Source organism: Tyto alba, unplaced genomic scaffold, assembly GCF_018691265.1.
Source record: "Tyto alba isolate M040663 unplaced genomic scaffold, T.alba_DEE_v4.0 Super-Scaffold_38, whole genome shotgun sequence".
NCBI classification, from domain to species: Eukaryota; Metazoa; Chordata; class Aves; order Strigiformes; family Tytonidae; genus Tyto; species Tyto alba.
Window position 1 is genome coordinate 18011610 of NW_024881313.1, and position 18878 is coordinate 18030487.

An 18878-nucleotide genomic window follows, 5' to 3' on the forward strand; every position below is an offset into this window, starting at 1 on the left:
GTCATTCTTCTGACTATTAAGAAATATAAGCATATACTAAACTTATAAAACATTATAGCTAGTTATGAGCATACTTCTCTTACTATGATTCACTTCCAGGGTTAAGCATCCAGCATTCACAGAAGTAGCTTGGCTTACTGACTGACTAACATACATCTAGTGTGATCATGAGTATATGTACAATTTAAAGCTGTTTCACCTTTCAAATTACCTGTTCTTTAGAAATAAATACTGCCTATATTTCTTAAGATAAATATTCTATCAGCTGCTGAAGCTTCTTTACCTGGGAATAAAATGAGATTTGAGAATATTCTGAAGCTCTTAATCAGGCAAAACTTTCTTCCCTCTAATTGAAATTTTACTTAAGCACAGTCTGCAAGATGAAACACTATCAGCAAATGGCTTCTCATGCAACTGTTGCACCCAGCAGCACTGACCTCTGACCAAGTCACCCAACAGTGACAAGAATAATCTGACTTGCTCACTCAAAACATTCATGTCTCTTTTCTAACTGACTTCAATAATCCAGTGCTCTGTGAACAAATCATATGCTCACGGATGTCTTAGAGAGAAAGCAATAGCAAAATACGGGCTATTTCAAAAACTTGAATTTTGATTATATATATTCTTCAACCAAACAAATTTGTAGTAGTGAAAGTCCAGTTTGGAGTAATAACAGCAGTTTTTATATTCACCACCAGTGGGCAGCAGACTCATAGACCAACCTGGTGTCTGTGCAACTCGGCTTGAAACACAGGACTGCAAGTCGTGCCTGGCTATAGCTTGTTAACATCCCAGCAACCAGCGTGTTTTGCATTCAAAGTTTTTTGTGTTAACTCATGAAACTGTGGTTACTGCATATCCCACAGAAAACAACAACAACAGAAAAAATCCAAACAAAATGGCTTGCTCCCAGTTAAGGTTGCAGAGATACATTTTTCAATATCAGTCATTAAGAATAGAAGAAATTCATAATCTTAAGTATTCTGTCAGCCAGTCATTTGATTAATTTAACTAATAGAAGGAATACCACAAGATAGACATTACCAACAGAAGAATTCATAATTTATGTTTTAAAAACTACAACATTTTCTCACATGTATGAAAAATTCAGCTGTTCCTGGCCAAGATCTAGGGATACTAATAATGAAGAGGGGAGATTAGCATGAACTTTGTGAATATGAAGCTTGTTATTCTACTAAAGGCATCTCTCCTTCTGCACTTCCTAAAATTCATGGAAGCAATGCTCCTGCCCTGCAGACCTTATTAGAAGATAACTCTCCTCAGCTTCCCTTATTCCAGCGAGACACTCTGAACTGTGGTAGGACCTGAGGAGCTCTGATTGTCAGTGTGAGTTTCTAGTAATTACTTAGCATTTAAAATCGACTGTGGAGGAGATAGCTGTAATGATGGAAATGCAGCATTGGGAAATGTAAGTTTTAATACAGCTTAGGAAAACATTAATTTCTCATACTGGACACTAGAATTACCAGCCTTCTATAGTAAGCTTCATACTGCATCTTGTGTGAAGGACAACTGCTGAACCTTTATTGTATCAGAAAAAAAGGGGGGGGGGGGAATAGATACCTCTCAAGGGAGAGGTGAATACAGGGGAAAAAATGCATTTTTCATCATGGAACTGTGTTAGAAGGGACCGATTTGAGTCTCAGGCAATTTAAGAATATAGAGCAGCAGGAGGGTCAGTCTTAAGAACAAACCCACAGAAGTCAGGAAAGGACATATGCAAGCTCTCCTTCCTTTCTGCTTTTTCTCCTAGGAGTCAGCAGGGGCCAAGACCTAATGGATCACTGCTAATGGAAGCTATTCAGTGGCTCAGGATGCATTAGGATGCTACTATTTTTAGGCTTACTGTCCATATTGAAACTGGGCTCAGGTTTCTTGAGCTGCTCAACTTTGATCATAAGAGAAATAAACACAGCTGTAAATCAGAAAAGTGCGAGGATGACAAGCCTTCCACATGTATTCTCCCCTTCCTAACAAAGAATATAAAGATATCGAAGAAAGACACTACTTAAATACATGTACTTATATGGCTGATACTAAAACTACAGAATAGTTGGAGATACACAATAAACTGAAGATTTCTATCAGCTAAGCCCTGCTTCCTCAGAAAAAGGCAAAACTCAGGTAATTTACACACAGGCTCACCTGCTGGCATGACTCTTCAAGCTGATCTCAGTATCAAAAGTGCTGAGATCCTGTAATTCCCAGATTGAACAGACACTGAAGTTACTTGGTTGCTCTGAAAACCTGACTAGCATCTTTCAATAGTGCCAAAAATAGACAGGTCCAAAAGCTGTACAGTCAACACACAGCTCCATGTAACCTTCAAATGACAGACGCTTTAATTATATAAGCACTAAAATTATGTACTTTTAAAAAAATTATTATTGCAGAATTTTATATCATTTCTTCCAGACTCTCCAAGATTTTACTCTACCAAAGGTATTATCTCATGCACACAGCATAAGGCCAGCAATTCTGTGAAGAAAATGGATAGGACAAGAGAAACTCTAAACTGACACTTTCCTTTGTAAAGAGAGTCGAAAAGAAAGTTAAATACATCATTGTAGCAACAAAAAAAGAACACAATTTCCAAATGGTTCATGTCAATACTGATAGTGTTGTTTACTCGTGTAGAATAGGATGTTTTCAACTACTTTTACTCTTCTATCCTTATAATAAATTATCTTAAAATGATACCTGGTCACTGTCATATAACCTCAGTTTAAAAAAAGAAAAAAAAAAAAAAAGAAACTTGCATGCATTGTCAATAAATTTTGAAAACAAACAAACAAGTCTTTTGTGAGGTTCAAATTAAACACAATTTTTCTAAAGATTGTTGAGTACTTAATATTGGTGACAAATTAGTAGGAAAATAAATAGCACTTCTTTTACTATAAACAGCTCTGTTTTGTTTAAAATACTAATAAGCAAAGGCCAGTAAAAACAAAACAGCAGACTTACTGTAATCCATGGCATGTTGACAAGGCAACAAATGATACAGGATTTCCTCGAATTTCTCCCTGATAATAGCAGTGTTCTCCTCCCTGAAATAGGAAATTGAGACTGTAAATCCACAGGACGTCCCATCACACTCCATCCTGTCAAACACTGCTCTTTCATAAATACACTGCCAACCGACTGACATGGCACCATGAATTTACTATCCCTCACAAGTGTGTTTATCCCATCTCCTTTTAGCCATGGTTTGGTACCTTTCTTGACTCTGTATACCGAATGGAGATATTTTCAGTGTGAAATTCCTGGCACCCTGAGACAGATTTCAGAAACAAATGACTCTAGAAGTGCTCATCTTTCTTCCTTGACTAGGAAAAGAGTCAGAAATAGGGGACTTAGACTCAACACCTGGTCTGCACATGTCTACACTAGACAAGATGAACTCTGCTGTGAAGGCAAGGCAATTTCCTATTTCTGAGGAGAAAGGTATGCTTATGAAATAATAATACTTGTTTTAAAAAGAGAGCAAATCAGAAGTGCTCACTAGTGCTCCAAAACTAATGGAAACTTTAAGTATAATCAAACAGCAAAGGAATATGAAAATTAATATTTGCCTCTTTTCTTCTGCAAATAAAATATACACCTTTCAGATCAAATCCAGGAGACTTTACTCAAAAAGTCCCCACCTTACTTTCACAGAAGTCACAGCAATAGCGAAGTAAGCTCTACTGCACATGCACTGAACGTATTCAGTATTGCACAATGTCAATATTTGTATGCAAAATTAGAAAAACAATTCAAACATCCCTTAAATTCTCATTGCCACTCTACCCTGTAGAGGAACTTACCTATTAGTGTCTTGCCAAATTCAGCTATGTCATATTACTGCATTACTGTTAGTTAAAAGACTATGAAGAAGACTTTCAGTGCTTTTTTTTTTTTTTTTTTAAATAGCAACACTTTACTATTTCTATTCCCTACCAGCAAATGTATGAATAAATCTACCCAGCCTAATGCACCCAGCCATGCGAATATTTATGTCCATTTACTGCAGGGAAAGAAAGGCATTACAATTGCTGCTCTTTCAGAAGCTGGCAGTCACTTGCATGATGCATAGGACAGTTATTTTAGACATCTGACATAAATGCTCTTGGATTTTATTTTTCAAATATGAAAAAAAAAATAATCTAGTTCAGGCAAAAGGCAAAGAAACAGACAGAATATGTTTGCGAGTTTTGTGTTTTGATCAGGAAATCCTGTTCTCTTTTCTACAAGGTATGCAAACTATTTTTGAAAGCAACTACGAAGTATGGGTTTCCCTGTTTTGAAGTGCTCTCCTTAAGAGAGTATAGGAGTCTGTTTGTCATGGCTGGTCGCAGAGAGAGACCTGATCTCCACCTGGTCACTGGAAATGGTTAGTTCCTCCTCAAAGATCTTCTCCTGAAATGCAACACCTGATCTGACAGACTACGAGTCTGACACTATTTAGCAGGCTTGTTGCTTCACTCTGTGAGGAGAATTCCTATGGCATATCTTCTGTTAAGTGTTACAATTTTTTTTTTCTTCCCAATTTCATTCAATCTTGTTATTTCTTCTCTTCTACATACCACTTCTTCCTTCCACTTGCTGTAGTGACAGCAGACACCTCCACTGCCTATCCACCTTGGAGTTTTTTCCTGGGTGTCTGGTACAGATAGAGAACACCTTCACCAAACCAACCTGCAGAGTGATCATCATGCTACCCACCATGGGCACGTTTCCACTCAGATGTCTGCAGGAAAAAAGTACCGATGCCACTCAGGCAATGTTCAACCACCTGCCCTGATGTTTATCTGTCTCATGCCTGTGAGAAGCTCCAGGGCTAACCCTCCATACCAGGCTACATTGGGGTGTCTGGCAGAAGACATATGACCTTCACCCTTGGACCAGCATTCCTCAGGACCATCAAGTGTTTGGGACTCAGATGGAGTACAAGCGAAAAGGAAATGGTTTGAATTTCTGCTTTACACTCACATGCATTTCAGCCACCAACATCCTAAGTTACATGGAATCTTAGACAGCCTACATCTTTGTTTTTCCTGAAACCTTGGCTCATTTTCTTATTCTCCTTTTTTACACCTACTTACTTCCTATATCTTAGTAACTTTAAGATCTCTTCATTTGAGATTTTCTTTCTTTCAGTCTGTAGAATGTCCCCCACTTCAGGATCACAGTACTGCTTAAGGCTTTCATGTCTTTCCAGAATATATGAATAAAAAGTAAACAGAGAGACTCCAGTAAGCTAATAATAAAACTGACAATCAGACTACATGGATGAGCTAAACCCTTACAAGTAATAAAATACTCTCTAAACAGAACTCTTGCAGTAGTATTCCTCTAGAAGATATAACTGGAATAAGCCCATGAATATGGAAATAGTATGGAAAAGTCTATCGGTAGGAAGTTGTACAGAGTTCTAGATGTGGAAGGAATTTGGGGTAATTGGACAAATTGGTTTGTTCTCATAAAATGTAGTTAATGTGGACCAGAAGTAGAATCTCAGGCTCGATTAGTTTGCAAAACCATGTCTTTGTAACCAGGAAGAACATTTTTTCATATTAAGAATCCAAGCCTGTGGCTCAAAAGTGTGTTTTGATCTTCTTAATGAGAATCAAATAAATGCCCCATGATAGTACCTCCAAATTAATTTATTCCATAATAAATCCATGAACAAATTTTTATGTATACAGATCTAGAAAAGAAATATAAGAAAAACAGATCTAAATTCTTGCCTAGGAAAAAAACAAATCAGACACACAAATTCTCTTCTATATAATCAGATCAATTTAACTCATTGATCTACTGAAGTTCACAGTAGTTCTAGTGGAGACAGAAACATAAATCTGGTCTTCTCAGTCTCAGGGACCGATTCTTACAACTACAAAACATTTATTTCTATATGCTAACATCTGGGGAGGACTTCTGTTCCTATCAACATAATGTAGGTCACCTTAAACCAGTTAATAAAATTTAAGAGGTTTAAATGAAAATAGCTTTTGTCAAGTACTTGATGCACTAGCGGTGTGTTTTTTTTTTCCAAAGAGTACTCTTCAGTGTAGGAAATCCTGCTGTCAGGATACTCCTAAATGAAGTTCTGAGGATTGTTATAATCTCAGCAAGCAAGTAAGAGGTGATGCAGTGAAACCAGAAGGCACTAGCACTGGATGGCTCTGGGAAGAGTGATTGTTTAGCACTCCTTAACAGTGGCTCAAGTGGATAAAACATGCCAGTAACTTGAGGCATGTAGTAGGGAGGATGCACATTGTATATTGTACTTTTGGGAGACTCTATTTTCAACAGTTCACAAAACCAGTGAAGAGAGAAGCACTTAAAGCTACGAAGTCTGGGACTGGTTCTATACTGAGTCAGGACAATTGCGGGACTCTACAGGTCAATGTTTTCTTTAGAGTACATGTAATTTTGGACAAGAAGTTTACTGTTGTTGCCTCCCTGTAGTACTGAGGCTGAAATCTTGTTGGTTCTGACATGTACTAAAGATTCTTTATAGCAGGTGCTGTAATAAAATACACTGTACTACAGGAAGAATCTCAGTATATGGGAGATCTAAGACCATCACAAGCCTAAATGTAATCATCACATCTATCTTCTTTTACTCTGCTCTTGGAAACACTTACTGAAGGACTGGGGTTGTCTCTCTTCTCTACTGGTATTTGTAGCAGTGAGATAGGAGCTGAAAAAATTATTTTTTTCCTAAAAATATTCTGGTCCCATATGAAAATTAAGATGTCTCCCCAAGGGCTGAAATTAGCACCATTATCAACAACAGTTCAGTCCACAGCATCAAAGGTGTTTTTTGAAGATCTACTGGCTTCCTGTAGCTATTAGAGCCCCTCTCTGCTCTCTCAAAAGCTGGCAGTAACTGCCTATCTCAGCAAATCCAACCTCCACACTGGCCTTTGTCAGCTACTGGGGAATGGTTTAATGTAAAGATGAAGAGGAAATAAGACTGCTCTTCTAACATATCCCAGCCATCAGTGTGAGCAATACATTTATCCCTTTCTGCTCTAAAACCTGAACCTGGCAAGTGTAGAGTCTGGGAGGAAATTAGGCTAAATATCATCTCCCATGAGACAAGGTCAGCCCAGTCACAACGCCTGTGACACAGGCCTGTAACACACACACACTCACACTCTTGCCCAAAGGCAGTCTAATGCTACAGCAGAGAGATGTTCAATATTTTTGCCTCCACAACACACACAGCCACCATTTACGCTGTGGTTAGCATGACGCAAGGCAAATTTTCTGCCAACGCCCGTGGCGCACAGTTGTCCGTTTCCTCAGTTCAGCAAGTTCTTCCTTCAAGAAACCTCTCAGCCTTACTAGTGACTTCCAAGAGCAATACAGAATATGCAAATGTTTAATAAGAAGTCTATTGATTTGAGGAGCTAGAAATGTAATAACATCCTACAAAAACATCATACCAAAAAAGAAAAAATCAGAATGACCCCAGGTTCAATTAAAACACAATGAATCATTATGGTAGTGGTCAGTTTATGACTTAACCTTCATCTTGATGTTTACACTGGATAATCATAGCAAAATCAAGTATTACGGGTATCTTGCCCGGTGAACTGCTACACCTCCTCGCCAGCATGCAATCCATTTTGCCCATGTCAGTCCGAGTTTCCCTGCAGCCTGTCTGGGTAGGTAGTGTGCCAAAGATACTAAAAAATGAGAAGGTAGAGATGTTAGCAATGCAAGCAAAATCTGTCCCAATTTCTATCCTTTAAGATAGTTTGTTCCTGCCTAGAGAGGTACCAGCTGCTGAGTAAACAAACACTAAAGAGACAAAAAACACATTAACCAATATTTATAATGAAGGGGAGAAATAAGTAAAGCAAAAGTACAGCCACGACAGTCAGTGATGGCAGCAGTTCACTCTTCTCTGCAGTCTCAGTGAAGGAACTGTTGACCATATACTGACAGTGTTTGTTATTCACCTTGGAGACACTATGACCTTCCCAGGGGAGGAAAATTAAGGGTGCACATTCATTTGCTTTCAAATAACACTCAACATCAGATCTTCAAATAAGAAATTTTCTGCAATTAGTAGAGGTGCTGGCCATAAAAACTCATGCTACACTCAGGCACTGACCCTAAAATTAATAACTTCCTTCTTCTAGCAGCTACACATTCCTATTTTATCACTCATTAATCCAAAGGAAAGGAGATTGCTGGTCTAGTTCAGATCCTAGTAACACAGCTCCCTCTTTCCTTGCAGCAGAAAGCTCCCAAAAGGCCAGCTAACAAGCACGCCACCATTCTGTGAAGTGCCAGATAACAATTAACTTTTTAAAGAGCTATCCATTGTGAGGTCACTAGTTTTAAAACTGCTTCCTTAGTAACCACTTAGATCTATTTACAAATTATTGATGCTTGCACAATTTTGACCCAGATAACTAAGACTGCATGAGAAAGAGCAAAAGGAGAAGAAAATGCAGACCCTGTTGCCAAGTTCTACTGCAGAAAATTATTTGTTATGGACGGGTTTCTGTTTGTAAATAGAAGAGTCAAAATGACATGTTGACCTGTGTAACTGCATCAAGAGAAAATCTCTTTTAATTGCCATGTGCTTCAGCAAAGGCAAGGGGTCCAGCTGGCGGGGCTGTGCTGTCCTGCAGTAGAGCCCTGGGCTCAGCCCTTACACAGCTCAGTAACAACTCCAGGGACCCCGGCATCACCTCTTTGCAGAGTAGGTCTCTGGACATAGCTACAGTGTACTGTAGACTCCTGAAAACCAACCATTTTGTAAAAGTGAATGGTGCCCTCCCTTTGTAGGAAGACTGCTATCACACATACTCATACAACTCAGAGCTGACATGCTGCAGTGACATTAGGTTATAACTCTATTTCAGATTCTGAAATCAAAAATATGGATTACAAAATTAGGATAAAGCATCACCACTTCTAAGGCTTCTCCACAAAATGCCGTTGTTTAAAGACTGTTGGCAGCACTCATAAAAAACGTAGACAAACATGTACATGACAGAATCCTGCACACAGGCAACTCGCTCCAACTGCCATTGGTGACTCATGGTAGGTGCTTTCAGCAGATGGCTGTGCTATCAGCCCAGCTTCCCGGTTGGGAGGCCAAATGAGGCTTGTGTTTACTGCCCAGCAGCTATGAGAGAAGATGCTCCACAAACATAGCTGCAGGGTGTGGACAGAGAGCTCATGCCAGTGTAACGCCATCTGGTCTGAGACCTGCCTTGGCATCTGCTTGGGAAACAGCCTCTTGACTTGCTTTGCCTTACCTCAGTGTTAGAGAAAATTATTTTAATTATCAGCTGCTGGATAAAGATGAGGAAGAGGAGAACAGGGTTGGTTACCTGTTCCTGCCTACTCTGTTGTCTTTAAATCAGCTCTGGTAGCAGTGCCTAGTGTCTCTGAGTCATGGCATGCAAGTCATTTTAATAACAGCCATTTTGCCCCATTCCTGCATGCCTCTACCTAGGAAAAAGGTAGCAAACATTTTACAGGACTATATGAAAATTCTTTATAATCTACCCATACTAATCTGTTACATCATTTCACCAGCCTACCCTGAGTCTGAAGCCAAGTTATAAGCACACAATATACAAGATTACTATAAACACAACAGAGAAGATAAGAAGTTGGCATGCACCTATATAGATACCAATTAGAAAAAGATAAAAGTTCTGAGTAAAATTGAGAAAAATACTAATTAGATTTCCTTACTGGCTCATTATTTTTGAATGACAGAAACTTCTCCTAAGTGAGAATTCACAGAGCTTGAGACTGTGTCTAGAAACATTAACCCGCTGTATGTAATACAGTGCCGGCTCAGTATCCATTGGGAACAACTGATGTGTCTAGGCAAAGGTATTTACAGAAGTCAAGATCAAGTAAGTTAACATGTCAGGCTAAAGCACACTGAAGTCTTGCATGGAAGCTTTCAGAAGTACAGCAGCTTCAGTTTGCTTAGCTTAATTCCACTTAAAAGGGATTAAGTTAAACACAAAAAGATACTTTTATTTTTTAATAAGAGCATCTACAAAAGGATTTAATATTCTTTAATGTTACAGCAGTAGTTAATTTCTCTTAGCTATATTCAGTCCTTGAATGGTCTGAGTTTACAGAACACTTGGTTGATGCCACTCTCTGCCTATGTATGCTGTATGTTAGAGCTCATGGAAAATAACTCATGAGGTGCACAAAGTCTGGAAGGACTTTTCTGCAAATTCAAGCTCTGGACTGCTGCCTTCTCTCTGGGATGTGTGAAAACCACAGCAGAGAGTACAGAGTATTCAAGGGGTGTCTCCTGATGGTCACAAAGTCACCCAACTTCTCACTTCAGCAGAACCAGGACTTCACCATGGGGGCCCACATCCACAATGAGATATACTCTTTAAGCTCTTGGTGGCTCTCACTTTCAGAGAATTTTTTTCCCCTCCAGGACTAGCTAAAGCCACTGGATTTATTTTTTTTATGTCACAATGAAAAGGCAGACAAGATAATTAAACCTGCAAGATCCTACATGAGTCATGATCTGAGATTCGTTCTAGTGTAGTATATTCAAAAACATGACCTGGGAGGGACTCTTAATACTGAAAGCTGCCACTTTTAATTTCCTCCTTGTCAGTAACAGGATGTATGTAGAAAGTAAGCTAGTAACAGCATGGAAATAAACTGATAAAAAAAAAAAAAATATTAATGCAAAAGTACATTAAAAGTGCCAGCCTGCAGGACCATTAGCTCAGGCAAATGCATTATATACAATGGCTGATTAGCTTGCCCTGGTGCCCCACAGAGGATACTACATTTTACTAAACCCCAAAGGGATTGCCTTCATAATTCAAACAATGCTAAAACAGGAAAGTGAGATATTTTTCAATGTCTACCAACTCAGTGTGGCAGCATGACACTGTTGAGACAAGAAGATGTCCAGAGTAACTGAAAACACACAGCAATTTAAAAATTTTGTCAACTCTTCATCATTATTTCTAGCCAAAACGTATGGCAATAATTTGACCAATATACTTTGGGACCACACTTCCCTTTGCGATGGCAGCATCCTGTAAGGTATGAACCATACAGTCATCCTTAGCTCCACTACTACACTCTGATCTTCTTCTTGTGGAACTTTCAATTTATGAACTCCCATTGTATGGCAAAAATGCCTGTAATTAGTCCCTAAGTAAAAGAAGTTGTCATTTGTTCTATCTGATTTCATCCCATTTTTATTTACTCCACTGGTCAAAGGCAGCCAGTTCTCCATCGATCTTTCTTGCACTGCAGTGCTTTCCAGTTTTGTACTGCTAGCAAACTTCATTAATATACACATACTTTTTTTTTTTACCTAAGTCATTAATGAAAATATTTGATAAGAGCAGTCTGAAGATCAACCTTGCAGGAATCCCCTGCTAAAATGTGTCAGACTCACAGATTCCCTGTCAGCTCTTCTTTGGCTAGTTTATTGCTATCACTAAAAAGTAGATTATGGCCTAGATTTACTAATAATTTGCCATGAGGCAAGAAAAGCCCTGTTGAGGGAGTAGGGGAGAGGTGCTCTGACGACGTTATGGGAACCCTTATTCAAAATATTCTCTCAAACAAGCAAGAGAGTGATTTTGCTGGTACTAACAGCTTCTCTAGTCTCCAGGCACAGCCAAAAAAACACTGCCAGAAATAGGCATAAATAATTCCTTCATTATTTATGACTTGTTCCTTTTCAGTTTCTTTTCTTCCCCTGGGGCTCATCACCAGGTTGTGCAAGCTCCCGGTACCTGCACACACAGGTCCCCACCACCCCCAGGCTCTAGCCTCCCAGGGCAGAGCCTCCCTGCACTCCCCTCCCATCCCCTCCGACCAGCCAAACGGGTGCTTCGGTTTTCAGGAAGAATATCTAAACCCTCACAGGAAAGCCTGTTTAGCATATAGGGCTTTTCTGGCAAATTGAAACGCCTTCCTCTTTGGTTGCAAAGTGGTGAGTTATCAAAAGCTGAAGAAAAATTCAGAGATTCTTCTACAATGCTTAGACAGTGGATGCCCTTAAAACTAGAAGACACTGGTGGATGCACCTTGCTATACGACTGGAAACATACCAGTCAATGATAAATATGACCCGCTCACTGGCACGGTGTGTATTCTGTCTGCTCTGCAAATTATTGTAGCCTTATGATCAGTTCATACCTGTGGCAATACCGCAAAATGTTGAAATGCTCCTTAGGATAAGGTCTTATCAAACACGGGCACTGAGATGTGGCAGACAGACGTTGCTCTCAGTCAAGGGACTGTACCTTAACAACTCCTCCAGCAGAGCAGATTTGAAGGAGGGAGTTTAACAGAAAAAGCAATACCCATCACATCAAGGGTCCCCAGCCCCCTCCAGCTTTTCAAGATTTTAATATTTTTCTCCTTTCTATATTATTTTCCTTAAAAAGTGCATTTAAAGAGGCCTTCAAATACATATCATGGCACACACAAACCGAGACTTTAATCACAGCAAGACAATGAAGAACAACGATTTTTGCCTCTTGTGCACAGGCATTTAAATAGCTGTAAGCTACAGTAATAGGCATTTTGCACACACTTCTAGCCAAACAGTGCACACAACAAAAAGCAATCATGACTATTTTTGCAAACTATGGGCTCTGCTTTGCTGTGCAGCATTACAATGCATTTGCCCCACAACCCTCATTCCCCAAACTGCAATGATGGCACCTCTGCTAGAGTCACTGCAGAACACGAGGCCACACTGGGGTACCCCAGCTTGAGAGGATGGCCACAGGCAGGTTGAAGGAAGGCACTGGGCATTGTCCTGCCCACATTCAGCGATGCACAAGCAGCAGCTGAGCACCAGAGGGGCCAGCAATATGGCTCAGCAGAGCTGAGGTCACAGAGCCACAAGGCAATCTTAACTCACAAGGCAAGTTTGGCTAAAGCTGCTCCGTCAACACTACAACGGAGAAAAACAATACCTAGCATTTAATATTACTCCATTGATGTCATTTGACACTATCATGATTATGAATATGCTGTTAAGTAGAAACAAAAAACAACATTCTTTTATGCTGTGAACACTCTTGCTGTAATTTTGTGCCCATAATACATTTACTATTTTTACACCACCACACTTAAGAATTTTAGGATTGCCTATGAAATACAGTTCCTTCTAGTTATGTTTAAACATGTCATCAAAAATCCATGGCATTTATCTACCACAACTCTACCTATTCAAGTTCTCTGACTGGGATCTGAATTATTTTCATTATTTAATTTTTTTTCAGAAAGCAATTTTCTAAATACTCATAGAATTGTCCAATGTTTTGTAGGAATACAGGCAGAAGCATTTATTTCTACACTCTCCAAAGAGGAAAACGAAAACATTTTATATGAGAAAATGTCACTGAATAGATATCAGTTGTTCTTATTCTGAGGGAGAAAAATCCAGCAATGTGAATTACTCAACACTATAGCTGTTTTTTGCCTTTCATCTCACTGACAGCATCAGTGACAGAATGATAACCCAAAAAAGAGAGAGAGAGATAAAAGGACACAGAGATACACTACAGCAACATTAAGCATACACAAGTTGAGTATTTATGTGCTGTGAGCAGAGGATGATCTGGACTGACGCAATCAGGAAAAGGCAATGCATGAAGGGTTTTTCTCTTTCTTATTAATTGATTATTCTCTTTGCTACCAGCGGGAATTTAGGCCAGTACTGCTGTAAAGGAGGGTGTGGGGGGGAAACACTGAAATAAGTCAAAGATCTACCTCCTTTTGTTTTTCTTAAGCACTGCATATTGCTGCTGGTTTAATAAGAATGTCTTAGGTGCTACCTAACTGTGCCAAATCAACAAGAATGTCTCACAAAGAAGCTTCTCTTCTGCAGCTGCTAAATGCTGGCACCCTGCAAAAACATGTGTAACGTTCCACCTTCACAATAGTCCAATATATTAATGAATTATGCAGCAATCAAATGCAATTCAACTTTCTCTTATAATAAAAAGGTGTGTTAAACTGAGAACTCTCCTCTCTATAAAAATCCCTTTGCTCCTCCAGAGTGGCATTTTTAGTGATCCAAATGTTTCTTCCTTTCCCTGTCCGCCTCTCCTCTCTGAAGCATCTTAAGTAATAGCAGAAGGTCCGTATGTATTTTACACCACAGGAAGTTTTATGGTGGGGAAGGGGGGGGGTGTGTGGAAAGGAGGAGGAGTGGAAAAAGTAGTTATCAACTCCGCATCCCGTATGAGCCCAGGCAGGCATCTGCTTCCTGGACACATTCATGCCTGTAACGTTCCCAGACTGCTGAGTGTACGTACAGCTGCCTTCCCACAGTGATTCAAAGCTCCTGCCTTCTCCCATATTGCTGATGGCACAACAGCAGCACTGACGATTTGCGTGTTTGTGCAGTATTCCTGCACTGAGGAATGCATGGGGGAAATATATATGTACCTCTCCTTATGTCACTAAGGAGGCCCAGAACAGAGGCCCCTTTTCTGTATAAACAGGCTTGCTTGAAGCCTGCAGCTGGCAGTGGATGGCAGACGGACTTTTTCTGTCACCATTTCTCTACCAAAGCACCAAGAGAGATGTTGCCAGACTGCCTCTGTTTCTGCATACAGCCAAAGACAAATTGCACAGAGGTGGGTAAAGAGCTGCTCGTTGAAGCAACTGATAGAAACCTGGCTCCTTTCTGAAATAACTCTTTTCCTGCTTAAGAATATCTTGCATAGCAGAGTGAATATTTTGTGATTTAATTATGTTGCACCCTTTTGCTAGCTATTTTTAAGTACCTAAGTAATCTGCACAATCCCTAAAATCTAGTATAATAATTGTTTTGTCTGTTGCATATTATAAGTACCAATTTAAAGGTGGTTCTACCAGTTACAGTAAACAGTTTCTACAGAAACTGAAGGTACTAAATCACCACCGTGAAAAATTCTTGTATTTGCAGTAAGATTTTCAGAACAACTGATATAAAACCAGAGTTCAGTTCTCAAATGTAAAATACATAATGTTGGGCTTTTCAAAAGTTGTTTGATGGATGGACAAGGCTCTCCAGAGCACTTACAGGTGCTCTGAAAAATATTGCTGGGTCAGAGGGAGCCATATTTATTTTTAAACAGCTACCGGGTGCTGAAATTAGCCCCACGCAGTGTCTGGCAGCAAAATGTAGGCAGCCTGTGCTCTTCCAAAAATCTTTTGATATCCGAACTTTTATGAAAATATTCCCATGACTGCAGCCATTGGGGTCTTCCGAACATTTTCCAACAGCAGCTGCTTCCCTCTCCTCTGATCCCAGACACTTGGTTGCAACAAAACAGGCAAAAAAATATACATCCCCCTTCCTAGCATGCTTCCATAGGACTGCTGAACTCCTGCAGCAGTGAGTGAAGAGGGAGCAGAAGAGCCTCCCAGGAGCCCCAGCAGCCCTAGAAACCCTTTAGAAGAGGCAGGAAGAGGGAAACATACCACCTGGGCAGTAATGCCCCTCCTTTGAACAGCAAGGTGCAACTCCCAATTCAGTCCATGTAGAGCACCAAGGTCAATGCAACAATGCTGGTTCTCTACTTAAAGCAGGTTTGAGAGTACTAAGAAAGACAGTGACAGCCATCCCTGAAGGTATGTCATGACCCTGCATGACAACTAACTGAAGAGGACCCTAGAGACTGGGAGATGTTTTGCACAGAAAACATTTTATGACCCTTTCTCCGAAAGACCTGATCCTCCCATATCTTTCCCATGCAATTAAACAGTACTTACATGAGAAGAGCCACTGATTTCAAATATTTCCTTGCTTGATTAAGGCTTACTCATCGGAAACAGATTTGTCTTAATTCAGTGATGGAACTCAGATTGATCAATTTAGCTAACTTGCATATATACCCTGATGCAGACAAATGGATTGTTTTGTTCTTATTAATATCAGCTATTATCTTTATTTCTGCTTTGACTCATATTCTGAATCTGAGTCAAGACTTCTTGACTGCAGAGCACGGCTGACTGAGAAATTAGTCTTTACAATTTAATGGAACACATATGTGTTTGCCTCAGTCTGATAATGTATGCAGACTATTATCAAAGAGTAAAAAGAAAGCACATTTCAAATTTGCAAATGCTAGAAAGGGATAAACCAAAGGAAACAGCTATCTCCAGCTACTCAGTGGCTAAAGGATTCAGCTGCTCAGTGGCTAAAGGATTGCTTAGTCCATTTCCACTTCCACTTTCACATTACAGAGGTTAACACATTTATTTCAGGGTATTTAGGTGATCTCACATTTAGTAAAAGACTTCTGTGTTTTTTTTAATAAAAGGTAAACTTTGAAAAAATTTGACTGCATATATTATATTCGTGCACATTTTATGTAATCTACAGCAATTCTATACCAAACATCTACAAAATACTGTCCTAACAAACAGAAGGTCCTCAAGAAAATTCTCCCATGTCGCATGGAAATAACAAAACACTTCTGCAAAGGCAGTGGAACATTTCACAGAAGACAACTGCAACAAACAGGATCCTGTAGCCCTCATGTGAACAAACATCCAGAGATAGCCACTATTTGAGACACTGACTAGATATTTTGAAATATTATACAATAAATATTGCTATTCTCAAACTTACAAAGAATCTCATTATAAACAACAAACTTGGGTTTTAGTACAATGAGGAAATGCTAGCTACCAAACCAGAAATATTTTCTTCAACAGGCATCAAAAGTAAATTATATTTACTAGGAAAAAGAACTACCATGAATGCATTTTTCATGGATACCATTTTGATATAAACATTAATGCACTAAATTTGCCACTAAAGTTTATTTGTCTTAAAGACCTGAAAAGTACAAGACATGAAACATGTCTGCCTCAGAAGAGTAAAACAAATCACCTGAAAAATTAGATACCTCTCCTTTCAAGAAAATAGGTGAGTTTGCATTAGCATCAAAAGCAAAGAAAATTAAAAAAGCAAAGCATAAAAACAAAATTCTTACTTTAACTTCCACTGTCTTCCCACCTTGCTCAATATGTCTCTCCAGATACTCAGAAGACAGCAGGTCACTGGAAGAAGAAGAAAAAAAGGACCATAAACCTTGTTGTACATGTGTTCTTGCACTCCCTCTCAGCAAGAAATGATTAAACATTTACATTAGAAAAGGGCAAAACCTGCAGGATACATTTCCTAAAATGTTCATAAAAATCACTGAAACAATCACCTCCAATATAGTTACACAGTGCATGGGATACATTGATTTTTAATAACAGAAGGCGGGCCAAGGAATACTAAGGGGGGTTTTCTTCATAGAAGGTTTAAAACCAGCCACTGATAATGGTTTTAATGCAAGAGACTTTCCTATTTGCTGCTAAAAACAGACAGTAAGGAAGTCAGGTGAACTTAAAAAAAAAAAAAAAAAAAAAAGCAGAAGAATGAGAAACCACTTGGAGTCACTTCTGCTGCAGGCTTTATCTGCGGGAAAATGGAAGCTGCCTCTGCCAGACTCCTAAGGACACAATGGCACAATAATGAAATGACCTTGTAATACCAACATGGTGAGCTCAGGATCAGGCTAAACAGGAGGCAAAGCCATCGGCCGCAGGGGCTGCACAGCTCCCTAGGCTCACGGCCAGCTCTGCCTCGCGTGGGCCCTAAGGCAGGCGGTGGGTGCAGCACAGGCCTCGGGACCCAGGGCAGGCCTCGGGCCCCAGGGCAGGCCTCGGGCCCCAGGGCAGGCCTCGGGCCCCAGGGCAGGCCTCGGGCCCCAGGGCAGGCCTCGGGCCCCAGGGCAGGCCTCGGGCCCCAGGGCAGGCCTCATCCCTCACACTCGCTCCACCCAGCAGCCCAGCAGCTTCAGCAGTGTCAAAGGGAAATGCCCTGGCAAACAGCAAGCCCAGCCTCAAAGGTACACAAGGATTTGGAAAAAACACTGAAGACAAAAAAAAAACAATCAGACCTGGGGTAAGTGTATATAAGTTAAATGCATGCTGTATTTACTAAGACACTTCAATGGTAAACCAGTAAAATCCTCTCCCTCGTAAATTAGTTTCTAGGCAAGCAAATCATCTGCTCCAGAAATTTCACTAAACGTTTTCAAAGACTGAAAAATTTTACTGAGATTAAATCTGTACAAAGATTTTGTATTGTCCCAGCTATGTTTTTATTAAACTGGAAAAGATGAAGAATCAGTAAAGAAAACATGACAACAGGCACTCTGACTGATGGGACAAGGAGGCAACGAGCACAGACCTTCTCAGCAGAAGAGGCAAAATTAAATGTTTCTCCTTCAAAGAGCAGAACGCCCAGGCTAGAGGCAAACTGTCCTGCTATGGGAGGGGAAGAGCAGAGCAGCACCCAGGGCAGCAGCCACTCAGCTTTCCAGAGCTTTGCTCTGTAAACGGGCAGCAGAGCCATGGACTTTTTTGCTCACATAGGCACTGGTGACCACCCAGCACGAGCCCCGAATAGGACAACATTGGTAATGTGGGTCCTTCCATATCAGCCCTACAAACTGCCAGTTTGGTATTTGCATTAATAACCCCGGCACAAAAACCAAGAGCGCTCTAACGAAATATGCTGATAACACCAAGCTGGAAAGCATGGGGAATAAAGAAGATGGAAAAAATTCCCACAGGAAAGAGCTGGATGATCTTCAGGTCTTGATATTAGAAATAGGATCAAATTCAACTGTACAAACAGCAAATTTATGCACTTAAGGGCTTGAGGGAATTTCTATTATGTTGTTTTGGAGGGCCTGATTTATAAGGAAGAGACATGACTGCACTTGTTTCTGGCAAAATGATTTGCCAAATCAATAGGGTGTCTTCCTGAAAAACACAACTGTCATCCCAGAATACATCAAAGAAGATGTATT

At 40.0% G+C, this 18878-nt stretch overlaps 1 protein-coding gene across 10 annotated transcripts in view; it reads right to left on the reverse strand.

Moving 5' to 3' along the window:
• ADAM22 (ADAM metallopeptidase domain 22) overlaps positions 1-18878 on the reverse strand; it is a 138853-nt gene that overhangs the window by 58208 nt on the left and 61767 nt on the right. For all 10 annotated transcript variants that reach the window (XM_042801929.1, XM_032991543.2, XM_032991544.2 and 7 more), the window contains 2 exons: positions 17004-17070; positions 2989-3071 (listed from right to left, as the gene is read on the reverse strand). In XM_042801929.1, the coding sequence (XP_042657863.1) occupies positions 2989-3071; positions 17004-17070 (150 nt within the window). The remainder of the gene's footprint in view (positions 1-2988; positions 3072-17003; positions 17071-18878) is intronic.